Source organism: Antedon mediterranea, chromosome 1 (genome assembly GCF_964355755.1).
Source record: "Antedon mediterranea chromosome 1, ecAntMedi1.1, whole genome shotgun sequence".
In the NCBI taxonomy this organism is placed as follows: Eukaryota; Metazoa; Echinodermata; class Crinoidea; order Comatulida; family Antedonidae; genus Antedon; species Antedon mediterranea.
Window position 1 is genome coordinate 11887468 of NC_092670.1, and position 15239 is coordinate 11902706.

Here is a 15239-nt window from a genome sequence, read left to right on the forward strand (position 1 = left end):
ACAACCGGGAAATCAACCGATAATTTATCTGTGCCTACCGAAGGCCCGATCAACGATGGAGAACAGCCTGCTACCCAGCCTGCTGATTCACCCAACATACCAGAAACCGAAGCCTTGCCGGTACAACAACAAAGCCCATTGTTGTCAAAGGACTCGTCTACTTTGCAAGATGTTAAGCTCCTCCTATCAGACGATAAGGAACTTGTAAGTATTGTTGCAGCAACGATAAGCAAACATATTCTTTCGTCACCCGATCTTATGGATAAAATAATATCATCCATATGCGGAAATGAAACCGTAATAAGATCAATAAGTGACGCTATTATTGACCAGGTTAGCCAAAATATTTACAGTAGCATCTCCATGGACAACGAGACTATAGCGGGCGACATTATTACTCTACAAGAGCAAAATGACCGTCTGAGAAAAGAACATCGCGGTATGGTGGACAAGATCGATGACCTCGAACAGTACAGTAGGCGCAACTGCCTACTAATTCACGGAGTACCCGAAACGGCAAATGAAAACACAGATACTTTAACTCTAGATATTATAACATCACGCATCTGCGAAGATATGGAACTAATCGAGATTGACCGAACTCATCGACTTGGACGGAAGAGAGTACTCCATAACAACAAAACACGCAGCAGTTCTAAACCGAGGCCTCGTCCGATTATCGTAAAATTTTCCACATACCGCGCACGAGCAGAAGTATTTCGCAACAAGAAATTGCTTAAAAATTCTTCTTACTCCATAACCGAGAACTTAACACCTTCTCGCATGACCCTCCTGCGCGAAGCGGGCGCACATGCCGCTGTGGAAGCCGCGTGGTCGCTCGATGGACGGATCAACTGCCTTCTGCACAACAAGAAGAAGATTGTCATTAGGTCTACATCCGACCTCCGTAATCTCTAGATGTAATTAAAACATCAACTATCAATTAATATTGCTTGTATGTTCCGCTTTGCGGATTCAGCTACAGTAAACCTTGATTGTTCCTGTCTGATCCCAAAATTATTTATATTACATTACTCCTGCTGTTGTCGTTTATCGTCATCATCATCTTTTATTATTATTATTATTATTGTTATTATTAGTAGTGTTATTATTATTATTATTATTATTATTATTACGGTATTATTATTACTAGTATTATTATCATCCCATTTGTATTGCTATACCATTCATTTGATCGTAATAGTTAATTGATAATTGGTACGGTATTATTAATCATTATTATTCTTCTTTATTATAATACCGTTATCATATTATTACGACTACTATTCAATAATTGTAACAACTGATATCCCTAAAATCACTATTATGAAGTATATTGATTTATATACCTATCATTATTATTCCCTTTGTTTTCATACTATTAGCAATACTTTTAATCAATAACTTTGAGAATAAACATTGTATAACTAATATTACTTTAATTACCAATAACTCTATTATCAAACATATATATTGGTATAAAAATAAGTAAACAACCAACCTCAATGCCTTAATTTAATTTAAAACTTCCATATTACGCAATTTTGTAGTGCTCTGTGCGATTATGCAATATTATTCCTACTTATAATTCATCTGATAAATCGAATATTTATAAACCTCATTATTATTATTATTATTATTGTTATTATTAATTGTTTAAATGTATACTCGTTCTATGTCTTGTGTGTCTTGTGATAAATGTATAAGGGTAGCCACATATGTTAACTGTGATATTTGCAATAAGCCTTCTCATGCAACCTGCGCCGGTTTTCCCTACTCAAATTCGCTCAAATTTTACTGCTGCAAATGTCTTGAAGAAACCCTTCCTTTCAACCACATAATTGATGATGATGAATTCAAACATGAAATAAAACAGTTAAACAATGATCATACCATAAATTATTCTAATCTGCAATCATTACAATTTAATCCTTTTGATCTAAACGACAATAATGATTACGACTATATTAATGAAATAACTAATCATAATGATAAATGTGAATATTATTTGAGTGATTCATTTAACAACAAAATAATCAACACAAATTCCAATCTCAGTATACTTCATATGAACTCCCGAAGCCTCATAAAAAACTTTAATTCCATCACAAACTATCTTCTTACTCTAAATCATAAATTCCAAATTATTGGTTTTAGTGAAACCTGGTTGGATAACATCAACAATGTACCGTCTCCACTCACTCATATCGAAGGATACACAATGATACAATCTAACCGTGCAGGTAAAAGAGGCGGGGGAGTTGCCCTTTACATTTCAGATGAACTAAATTTCAAAATCAGAAGTGATATAAATTTACCAACAAACCAAAATTATGATTCGTTATTTATTGAAATAGAATCTATTACCAAAAATAGCATTGTTGGTATTATCTATAGGCCTCCCAATAGCTCTTTTCAACCATTCATAAACAACATTTCTAACTGCATTGATTCAATAACAAAGGAAAAAAAACAATTATTTGTCTGTGGTGACTTTAACCTAGACCTTATAAAACACTCAACCCATAACTACACGAATGAATTCTTAAACACCATGTACTCAGCATCTTTATATCCTCTAATTGACAAACCAACTAGAATAACCACTAAAACATCTACACTTATTGATAATATTTTTACAAATGTACTTGACCAAAAAATAACTCCTGGTATTCTTTTTAACGACATTACTGATCACTTTCCAGTATTCCAAATCCTAAACAATTCCCATTCAAATCAAATAAAAAATTTAAAATGTAACAAAAAACATTACTCAAGAAAGATAAACCAAGAAAATATAGCATCTCTAGGGATTAACTTAATGAACACGAACTGGGACGATGTCTACCAAAATAACTCTGCAAATGAATCCTACAATATTTTTCTCGACAGATTTTCTTCACTATACGATACTCACCTCCCAAAGACAAGAACTAAAATTAACAAACGTAAACTTTGTAAACCATGGATAACAAAAGGTATAATCAAATCTATAAACACTAGAAATAAATTATATAAAAAATATATAAAAACACCAAATATGATTAATAAAACCAATTACATTACTTACAGAAATAAACTCACACGACTAATAAGAACATCATGTAAGCAACACTATACAAATAAGTTTAACGACTATAAAAATAACATTAAAAAAACCTGGAATATAATTAATAACATTCTCTGTAAAAACACCACAAAGACGCTACCTAGTTATTTTACAGATAATGGTACAAAAATTACTGACCCATCTCAAATTGCCAATAAATTCAATCGCTAATTTACTGATATTGGACCTAATCTTTCTTCTAAAATTTCGGCTACTCATGGCAACTTTACTGATTATCTAAAGAATCCCACTCAAAATTCAATTTTCTTCCAACCTACATCTGGTAAAGAGATTCTTGAAATAATTTCTAATCTAAAAAACAGTAAAAGTGCTGGCCTTGATGATATTGAACCCACGATTATTAAAAAAATTGGACCTTTTATTACCAGACCCCTTACCCACATTTTTAATCTATCACTAACTAATGGTGTATTTCCATCATCCTTAAAAATCGCCAAAGTAATTCCTATTCATAAAAAAAATGATTCCCATTCCTTTGAAAACTACCGTCCAATCTCAATTTTGCCTTGCTTTTCTAAAATACTCGAACGCCTTATATACAATAGACTTTACAACTTTCTTTCTTCACATAAATCTTTTCATGATAACCAATATGGCTTCAGACCAAAACATTCTACTGATCTTGCAATCCTGGACATTCAAAGTAAAATCTCTAACGCCTTATCTAAAAACCACCATACTATTGGCTTATTTTTGGACTTGTCTAAAGCATTTGACACTATTAACCACACAATTCTTTTAACTAAACTTAGTCACTATGGAATCCGTGGAACTCCTCTATCTCTACTTTCTAACTATCTTCAAAACAGACAACAAATCACCTCTCCTATCAAAAGGGTTACTTATTCTCAGTTCCTTGGTGTAACTATAGATGATAACTTAAACTGGAAAACCCATATAACAAATATAGCTAATAAAATTTCAAAAAACATCGGTGTCTTAAAAAAACTTAAATATATTCTACCCTCTAATATCCTCTTTTCTTTATATAACACATTAATTTTACCTTATCTATCCTATTGTAACATTGCTTGGGGAATTACAGATACTAAAAATAAAACTCTCTGTCCATGGGCTTCCACACATATTTCTAAATTAGACAAACTCTTTAAACTCCAAAAACGGGCTATTCGCATTTGTACCAATTCTCACTATATAGCCCACACAAAGTCCCTTTTCTTTAAACTTAATACCCTAAACATCTTCGATATTAACAAATTACAAATCGCCACATTCATGCACAGATATTCAAACAATCAACTTCCAAATATTTTCAAACATTTCTTCATCAAAAATAATGAATTTCACAACTACAATACAAGAAACGCCAACAATTACGCCACAATAAATTTAACCCATAACACAATCCGGAATTCTATCAAATACCATGGTCCTCTAGTATGGAATAATTTAAGTCAATCCTTACTAAATACTAATAACTTAAATACATTCAAATCCAAATATAAACAATTCCTTTTATCACAATACAGATCGTACTAATAAAACTTTTTCATCAAACTTTTTTTTTTTGTCTCACCTCCTGCAAGTATATATGATAGTACATATACTATACCCTTTACGTTTGTCCTCTTGTTGTGTTTGTATTGTCCTGTAGCTTAATTGTGTATAAAAAAAAAATATAAAAAAAATATATATATATATATATATATATAATATTATTTCTACTACTTTAATTAATATTTAATTATTGTCTATTGTAATTGATACAATTATTAGTGTATTTTGTACTGGTGAAACCAGGCTTAAAGCTCTATATTGAGCTTATTTGGTCTTTTCCAGGCTTTGCATTTTTTTATTTAATACTTATTATGTAAAAATATTAAGTTTGATGCATTGTGAAATAAAAACGAACGAACGAAAAACTGTTGGTTGCTTGTTTCCATTTTTCCAAAGGTTCACATAATCGTGATCTTAATTATATTATATTTTAAGTATAAATTACGAATGAGGGTTTGTTTATTGTAAATACATAATAGGAAAATAACGCTTAAAAAAGAACGACGTTTAAATTGACAAATGATTTCACTCGACTCGATAATTTCTGAATTAAAGTCAAGGAATTAGTCTTCCCTGGATAAAAGCACGGTATTGGCCTAAGTAAGCACATGGCTTATTATGTTAATAACTTAAATTACTAATACTATTCAAGATTAAAAATAAATGATGAAATACGCTAGTTGCACACTTAAAACAATATGTTCGATGACGAATGTATTGCATTAATGATTTTTATAAAAATTCAATTATGGCTATATTGTAACTGGTTGTACAATGTATATGTTACGGTTAAAAGTGCCTCTATCTGTTCATTTTTTATGTAAACCTAAACGGAGTTGAAGTAACATGGTACAAAAACAAATTCTCTAAAACTCTCAGTTTTTTGTTATTTATTATTATGAATTTAAAATGTTTTACTTGTTTCCTCAAAAGTTGCTAAGTGATTGCTGTTTCTTTTTAGTTGTGTCACTTCTGTCTGGTAGTGTAGATCTCTTAATATGCATTCACTTCTAAAATATCACCTATATCAGCAATTGTATTTGGTCTTATCAATGTTTATTGTTATTATCATTATTATTTTAATGATGAAATAAAAAAACTTCTAATTGAACTATTCTTTCTTCCAAATAACACATTGGCATAGGTATTTCTCATAAAAATATTCAATTTTTGTAAGCAATCTAAGGAGATTACGTGGAAATACTAATGGCTCTCTACGTGTTATTTTGAAAGGTCAGCAGGTGCGGGCAAACAATTTTATTGATCATACATTCCTAAAATTATAGATCTTAGTTTTGAGGATTTTATTGTTTTTACAAAATGTTGTAAATAGAGAGACTTTCAAAATTAAAAAAAACGGTACGGTTGAAAATTAAGCAAACAAATTGTACCACATAGACCTATACTAGCTATGTTAAAATTTGGACATATTTATATTCATGTAGCAGGATTAGACTTTCGTATTTTTAACTTGTTTTACCATTGTTAACAGAGATTACCTACTACTGAAAAATAAGTCTGCCTAGTTTTTATCATTTTGCCAAATTCTGTATTTTACCATTTATAGGGAAAGTAATGTTTTTCAGTGATAATTTTATGTGCATTTAACCGGAATATATCTAAAATTCATGCCTTTATCTGAGCTTTGAAATATATAATTGTACAAAATATTGATCATTCTCAATCATTCATGTTTAAACATGACACAATGCAGCAGATTGCAATACACATTCATAAAGCCTTTCGATTGATTTTAATTTAAAATGTCCTAAAGTCCAGTTGCCACCTTACAAAACTCAAGAGCTATATCGATTTCAGAATAATTAAAGCAAAACGCAATTAAATATGTCCTTTGGCCAAATCCAACGCGCTTACAATTTTCATACATTGATTACGTAATAATATAACGTAGCGGTCAGACTTTTAATCTACTGTTGTTCATGTAATATGAAAACGATGAACTGTTTTAGTTTCTAGTCATTTGTAGCATATTGGATACGTTAGTTAATACATTAATAATTGTACAGCGGATGTGTCTTTTGTTCAGCAAGGGCGCTAAGCTGAAAATACGCTTATTTATAGATTTGGCATGTTTTGTCATTTACATATAAGAATTTATTACATTTATACATGATTCCGTTTCAAGGGTACTTGAAATGAATAATTTTCTCAACTGACATTATGGGCATTGGAATATGTTATCAACACTCATTGCGTCAATAATATAACCTGTGTTTATGTAATATAACAGTTAAGGTTGAAAAGGCCCACAAAAGATATAAAATAAAATCAAGCATTGAATAGAACATTTTGAAGTTTTAATTCACTTCAGCAGAAAAATAATAATTCAACTTATAAAAAGATTGAATAAATAATAATTATTTCTTCCCATTGCCTATTTAAACAAAATTAAAGTACGATTCCGTAAGTTATTATTTTTTTTCGATTGATAATATGATATGATAACAAAATATGGAAACCGTAAAGCCCTAATAAAATAATTATATTTATTCTTCGAAAAATTGTATACAGAAAAATTTATCTAAATTCTGTAAAAATATATAAAACATTTTGTGATTAAAAAGTATAAATAAATAAAAATATGAATAAAGCAACAAAACTATTATGAAGGTAGTTGAAAAACTTCGGACGTTTCCGCAATGTATTTTTATGGATTCTTTTATTGTTGTAGATATTACATAATATTTTGTTGAAATTTTTCAAAATTTCGTTTGCTAACCTTCTGAAAAAAAACCCCAGTGCATTTCATTCTTCAGTTGTTTTGAAGACGCTACAATCCTATAACAAGAATTAAATCTAAGAACTAATAGAACTCCGTGTTAAGAGAAACAAAGCCAACAGCCATAAGTCGCGTGCTAAAACGCATAGTGATACCGGACCGACAGACAGACCGCCAGACCAACAGACCGACCGATTGACATAGTGAACTATAGAGTCGCGTCCACGCGACTAAAAATGAATTGAGCACATTTTGTCTGTATTTTCGTTTTATCCAACAGCTTCCGGTAAAGGTTTGGCTTAAAATTAACCTTTTAGTTCATTATTTTATAAGTGAAATTATTAATTTGTTCGCCTTTTCCCTTAAATGTATGATTTATTAATTATTTAAAAATAAAATTTTTGAGACAATATATCTTTAATTATTGTGATTCAAAATACCATCTTATTAGAAAATGGTATGTCAATCTTCCCCGGTCATATAAACCACAACAATAAACAGTAAATAATGGCAGGATTCTTCATTGTAAAACCGTTGAAATCAAAACAAAATGCGGACTATTCAGCTAATTAGCCAATAGGCATAACAAGTAAAATAATGAATGTTGTAAATAAAATGTTTACACCAATAAAGTTTGTAGACCTTTTCTTAGTGCAATAGGAACATGATTTAAATACAAGTTTAGGACATGTTTAAGAAAGCATAGAAAAGAAATAATGATAATTACACGAGGCCATACTATTAAGATGGGTCACAGTACATCATTCATAAATTTTAAATTGGGACAAAGTATGAGCTACGTCTTCTTCATAGAAGCCAATCATTACATAATGATACAAAGTTCAAAACAGCTCTATTTCTTACAGGTTTTGGTAACGGTACATCATCATAACTTTAAATTTCAAATTTAAAATGGGGCAAAGTATGAGATTAAGTCTTCTTAATATAGAAATTATTCATTACGTAATGTTAAATAAACACAATTAAAAACGGCTTTATTTCTATTGTATAATAGGCCTAATATTTTATACTATTATTTGAAATAAATAACAAATACAAGTGTGGCCAAACAGGGAGTTCAATAATGTAATAATATTGATTGTTATATGAAACTTATGTAGGATGACCACCAAAAAAAAAACTAAATAAAAAATTGGCCCAGTCCAACCCATGTCCGAAAAGTGGTTCAGAATTGGGATCATGATGAGTCATTTCATGGATTAAAATTCTTGAATATTTGTACGGCCTAATAAAAATAACAAAAAAATGGTCCAGAAGTTGGGATCATCATGATCTCTATTCCCCCTCCCCCTTCCATAATTTAGTTTTTGCCATCCCCATGCTAACAGACAGAAAAAAAACACACACACACAAACAAATATCGCAGACACAAAATAAAAACATCCTTGGCGAAATTTTAACTACGCAATAGCGTAAAACTTGTTTAACACAACAATAAAACTCGCAATCCCATTGGCTATCAGCATTTCTTCAAAAGAACCAGTCGTATAAATAGTCTGCTAACAAATAAATCAAGTGAGTAGGCCTTTTACTTACTTACGGACACGCGAACAGAGGAGATACTTAAGTGCTTAATTACTATAATTAAGTTATTTACAATTTGCAACATATTTCTCAGGTAAAGTATTAAACATTATTACTTTAAAAACACTTATACCAGTATTTAAAGTGACTTTCTGGTCGGAAACAGTTTCCAAATGATTGTTTATACAAAAGCATGCCAAAGAAAGTGTCTTTAACAAATATTTTTTTACGCTATCAATTGTGAACATTGTAATATTTCATTATATTTAAAATAACATTTTCGAAATAAAGCAATGTCGAAATAGCGAGTTATTTTTCTGTATTTGTTTTTCTTATCTAAACGAGAAGTCGAAAGAAAATAATTAAAACTACGCAATAAAAGCAATAATTCAAAATACCATTGTTTTGGATTTATTTTGGTCAAAATTTTATTAATTCGCAAAATATTTTTGTTTTACTTAATTTAGGTGTAGGCCTAGATTCGTTCCCCTCTCGTAATATTAAACTATTAATTTATTAAATTCATTTTAAAATGCGTTTATTATACAGGTTTCGATCATTAATATTTCTTCGTTCGCTTACGGGAAACAAACTATTTTAACTGACTTAAATAATTATACAGTTTTTATCAGTATGGCTTCGTCATAATACTGGCTACTACTATGTTACTGTATTCTTAAAATGTTCATTTGAATCAACTGATAAACTATACATAACTTATAATTTAATTCTGCATATTTAAAAAAATGAGATTAGTAATAAAGTTACAGGTTTACAAAATAATTTTCTAATTAAACAGTTTTTATCATAACGTCTGTTTTAATCTTATCTAAAATAATATGGGTAAAATAAGATGCTATTATATTAATAAATAACAAAATTAATCATTACAACAACTTATCAAGAGTATATTATATAATATGCTTTCCTAAAATAAAAGTTGATTTTTGGTCGAGATTTCTTCAACTCACGTGATAGCCCATTGCCATTACCTGTCCAGTATCATAGGCAAATTTATTTACAGTGTCACATAGGTATCATATGTACACTGTATTAAGTTACAATGGTTACACTGTATTTGAATATTGGACTTTAGGCTAAAAAGACAACCAGCTATTGCTATAGTGTAGTGTAGTACTGACTTTTCTACAATACATCTAGAGATAATAGGATCGTCTAAGAGATACTTGAAATGAAGGATTACCAAGATACCATAAAACAACAAAGAGCATTTAAAATAAGATGCCTATTTGTTCTGTAACAACACAACAATACGGGATCAAAATGAAAATAGAAGAGTTGGGTCCGTTACTGTTTCAGAAAAGGTCTTGGAACAATTGCAAATGTTTAACAATACAAACATATTTCTGGATTTCATTAAACTTTACAAATTATAGTTAAGAATAAGAAAGATGTCAAATATAAATAACAATTACATTAAATGGTATTAATTATGTTTTATATTTACATTTCTTTACAGAAATTCCAGCATGCCACGAGCTTTCTTAGTTAAGAAGCGGCGGGAAAGAGACAATTGCATTTTACCGATCAGACCAATACCTGGTAATCATTATAGTTAATTATACGTTATTTTAGTTTGTCTAGGTTTTATAACAGAAACAACAAAATTGTATAATATACAACATTTTTATTTATACTATTAATGTAGGCTTCATTGAGCTATAGCAATTGTGCCATGCTCGTGTTAGTTACTTGATATCTGTACGGGCGTTCACACGGAGCCATGATTCAATCATTCTGATGTTTCGTTCTCGTGTGAATTACTTTATAGTGTCGTTTACACGAAGCCATGATTCGATTTTGTGGCTGGATAGAGCTCTGGATTGCATATTGCACATGTTTAGGCTAATAACAGTTTGTTTTTGTTTTCAGATAATGTCTGGCAACCTTTGACGGTTGATACTAACTGGCCTTTACTGATAGATGTGCCTAAAATCTACTCAAGCCAATCACGCAACAACACACCGCATGAAGATATCCTAGAAAGTTCAGAATCTTCCAAAGATCATCAGCGCAGTCCTTATGGTGGTCTTACTCATCAGGCTGCAGACGTTACTCCAAAAGGCAAAGTGGAAAAGAACGACAAGGAAAAACCACTAGACCTGTCCAGCAATAAGACTAAGCAAGATATCGAGTGTTCTTCGCCTAAATCAGCCTTTCAACCCGTCCAACCTGTTTTTATTCGGCAACATTCAGAAACAAATACAACACCACAGTCTATGTTTCACTCTCAGAAAGGTTTTGGCTCAGCACGCCATGACGTCATAAGAAGCAGTCTTGAAGTCACTCCTAAGAAACTATTTTCATACAATCCATATGTCGTCTACACAAATTCAACTAGCCAACACAAAGGACATTACTTTCCATATTATAACATGCCGATGCAGTTTCCTTATGCCTTTAAGCAAAGGTATAACATACACGGTAAGCCGCCCATATCAACTAGTCTTGAAACAGAAAGTGATACGGCAAGTTTTACAACTTCTAAAGCCGATATGTCGTATTACACACCACCGGTAATAAGAGATCTACCCAAAAACAAAGGGTCAAATTCTCCAGAAAACTTCAATACTGATAGCCCCACCACAACCCAACCAGATCTTACGGATGGCCAGCTGCATAAAGAATTCTTGAAACATCATCTGGTATCCTTACGCGGAGCAATGTATCTAGGCCAACAAGGACGACGACAGGCCAGAGCCCCGATTGCAGGACTCGAATACATACAAAATGGCAGTGATACTAAATTAAGAAACCTAATCGAAAGTGAATGTAATGATAATATGGAAGAAGAATGGACGAACTGTATTGTGAAAACTGAGCCTAAAGACTCATCCATAGAACCCGAGAGTCAAACTGCGGAGGAGCATGCAATGACGTCAAATCAGACTACTGGTGACTTAGACAAAACTAAAATGCAGCAGCAATTGAAGAAGTACAAGTGTGACGTCTGTGGGAAAGGATTCAGTAGAAGCAATACACTAGTCACTCACAAGGTAAGTAACTTCAAGAAGTTGTATTCTAAAAGTAAGCATATTATTTACGTTACTGGAAATGTAACGCATCCGTCGTATAGAGGCAGTTTTGGTATGCATAAAGTACCCTCTTTCTACAAAAAAATGTATATGCAAATTTAGATAACAATACTTTAGAGTTGTCTCATCAACTCGACTTGAAAACTTCTAAAAATAAACCTCTAGTTTTTTAAGCACACCAGTAGTCTTTACTTCACCAATTATTTTTCATTTTCCTTTTAAAGCGGATACACACTGGAGACAAGCCGTTTAAATGTGAATTGTGTGGACGAGCATTCCGTCAACCTGGCAACCTAACGCGTCATCGTCTAACGCATACTACAGTTAAACCCTACGTTTGTTCTCAATGTGGAAAGGTAATTAATGTTTATATAATGATTATGACAATAATGACAATGATGACTATGACGAAGATTAATTATTACATAATAAAATAGATTTAGAAGTACAGTACATGCTTTTTGTTTGTATTGTTCGCAAGATAGCGCCCACAAATTGTAGGTTATTTTTGTGTTAATAGGTATACTTACAGGACATCGATATATTGGTGTGACGTAACAAAAACTTATTATACTTAATTTTTGTTTTATATTCTAACAGGCATTTAACCGTGCATCCAATCTCCATACTCATATTCGCACTCACACAAACTACAAACCATTTGTATGTCAGTACTGCGGTAAAGGATTTCATCAGAAAATCGACATGAAGATTCATTCGTACACCCATACTGGTAAGTAAATGTTCATTGTACAAAATATATTTCGATGTTTTATTATTTCCTTGTCAGATTGAGGGTTTTTAAAACTATATTTCCAGACGTTTCCAACACAGCGTCATCTTTCAATTCATAAAAAAAAACTCTTATTTTTTGTCAAACTGTGAAATTTAATGTAATCATTTGATTGAATAATCGTATTTTTGTAGTAATATTCAAGAACCGCAATGAATCCTTGAAATTATGAGTAAACGGTAAAATCGTAATATATACTAATTTGCATAAACACTGAAATAACAAGTATGTTATTATTTATTTTGTAAAACAGGAGAGAAGCCACACAAGTGTAAAAAGTGCGGCAGAGGGTTCAAACAGCTAACACATTTGACCTATCACATGAGAACACACTCTGACGTCAAAATGTACACATGCGCATACTGTGGCAAAGGGTTCAACCAAAAGGGAAATCTGCAAGCTCATATATACGGACATACAGGTATTTATGGTAATAATTCTATAACAACTATTAATTGATTGATTAAAACATTAATCTATGCCTAATATGACATTAATGTTACTGATGTTACTTTTATAATGTAAGTTTAAATACAACATAAAGACATCATTTTAGAAAAATAGCATAATCTGACATAATTCTGAAAAACAAATGTTCAAGCACATCTCATTTTAAGGAAATCTGGTATAAAACAAATCCTAGCATAATTTGGCCAAAAACCCGATGAGCTTTTTGGTACTTTTGGCTACATACCCATATAACGCCCTCTGGTATGGATTTTTGCACAATTATGTGTCTAGCAGCATCCCCAAGTATTGCTTGTATAATACGTGTTGTACGGCTTCGTGCAAGAAAACTTTCCCGGTGAACAAGTTTGTCCATTTAATATTATTATCTACAAATTAATACAAATCAATGTATTCTCGGTTTTAGGAGAAAGACCCTACAAATGTGAAATTTGCGGTAAAGGATTCACTCTTGCAAGTACGTTGAACACTCATCGACGTACTCATGCGGTACGAAAACCGTTTTCCTGCAATGAATGCGGCAAAGACTTCTACCAAAAGAACGCATTGAAGAGTCACATGATTGCTTCTCATCCTTTCACGAGTTCCGAATATGTTTTGTAAATTAGAAACATCTCTAAGAAAAACAGCTCATGTAAATTATAGAGTGAAATATGTAAAATTCTAAATTTATAATTGGATAAGCGTGCATGTTTAGAGTTATTGTGTCTTGTTATGTTTTTTTGTTTTGTCCAAAAGTATATAGGCCTAATGCAATTATGGTGGTACATCGTTTATTTATCATTCATTATTCCGAATAGCTTAGGCCTACCTTAACATCTCTATAAGTGTAAATTTATATAGAATAATTATACAACCAATAAGTCTATATCATATATAATACATAGTAAAGTTTATTATAATTATGATTAAATAATTATTGTAGTAAAACTATTAATTAACAGTGCAATTGTACTTGGGCTCATGTAATAAATGTGTTTATTTGTAAATAATACATAATTCTATATACAGTAAATGTCAATCCTAAATTACGATATTGTAAAATAAATAAGCTTATCTTCTAATACGTGTGTTTGCTGTTATCTTTTGAATTTTGAATAATATACTTGTTTTGTATCATAATACGGTTTGATTACAGTACAGTTCCAGTTGTTATCACTACAATATAGCAAGGGTAGGAGCCTTTCTTGCAACTCCTCAACTCTTTCTCCAGTTTGTATCTCACTATAAGTTACTAACTTGCAACTCTTTCTCCAATATTTAACACTGGCTAATGTACATACAGTACTTGCAACTCTTTTTCCAGTTTGTATCACTCACTAAGTTACTATCTTGCAACTCTTTCTCCAGTTGTTATCACTGGCTAAGGTAATATACTTAAACTCTTTCTTCAGTTTTTATGTGGCTATGGTACTATACTTGCAACTCTTTCTCCAGTTTTATCACTGGCTAAGGTACCATACTTGCAACTCTTTCTCCAGTTTTAATGTGGCTAAGCTACTATACTTGCAACCCTTCCGTTTTTATCACTCACTAAGGTATGGTACATACTTGCAACTCTTTCTCCAGTTTTATCACTGGCTAAGGTAATATACTTAAAACACTTTCTCCGGTTTTTATGTGACTAAGGTACTATACTTGCAGCTCTTTCTCCAATTGTTATCACTAAGTTACTATCTTGCAATTCTTTTAACATTTGTTATCACTCGCTAAGCTTCTAAACTTGCAACGCTCCGTTATCACTGGCTAAGATACTCGCAACTATTCCTAAACATTTTCTTTTTCAATTTTGTAGTAAAGTTGTATTAGCCGGGCTTGATGTGTACTTTCTTTTAACTTTGTATCAAAGTTATACCTGTAGTTAACGTACACTTACAATGTTGTCAGTTGGTACAAGATTGTATTCGGATTTATTGTATACTTTCAAGTCTTTCAATACCGTTTAGGCCTAAATAAACATCTTCCCATCACTGGTTAGTTTTCCTGAAC

General features: G+C 31.4%; 1 protein-coding gene across 1 annotated transcript; it reads left to right on the forward strand.

Annotated features, from left to right (window-relative positions):
• Positions 1–10423: 10423 nt before the first annotated feature.
• On the forward strand, positions 10424–13853 carry LOC140041597 (uncharacterized). The gene is made up of 6 exons (XM_072087647.1): positions 10424–10496; positions 10827–11950; positions 12214–12345; positions 12590–12722; positions 13036–13203; positions 13657–13853. Exons 1-6 carry the CDS (start codon positions 10424–10426, stop codon positions 13851–13853), a joined length of 1827 nt encoding a protein of 608 aa, XP_071943748.1.
• The last annotated feature ends 1386 nt before the right edge of the window (positions 13854–15239 follow it).

Bases quoted from the DNA above. Each gene is read 5' to 3' on its own strand.
- LOC140041597 (XM_072087647.1), top strand. From the start codon at position 10,424: ATGCCACGAGCTTTCTTAGTTAAGAAGCGGCGGGAAAGAGACAATTGC. The intron at 10,497-10,826 runs GTAATCATTATA...TTTTGTTTTCAG, and splicing joins ACCGATCAGACCAATACCTG to ATAATGTCTGGCAACCTTTG. The intron at 12,346-12,589 runs GTAATTAATGTT...ATATTCTAACAG, and splicing joins TTTGTTCTCAATGTGGAAAG to GCATTTAACCGTGCATCCAA.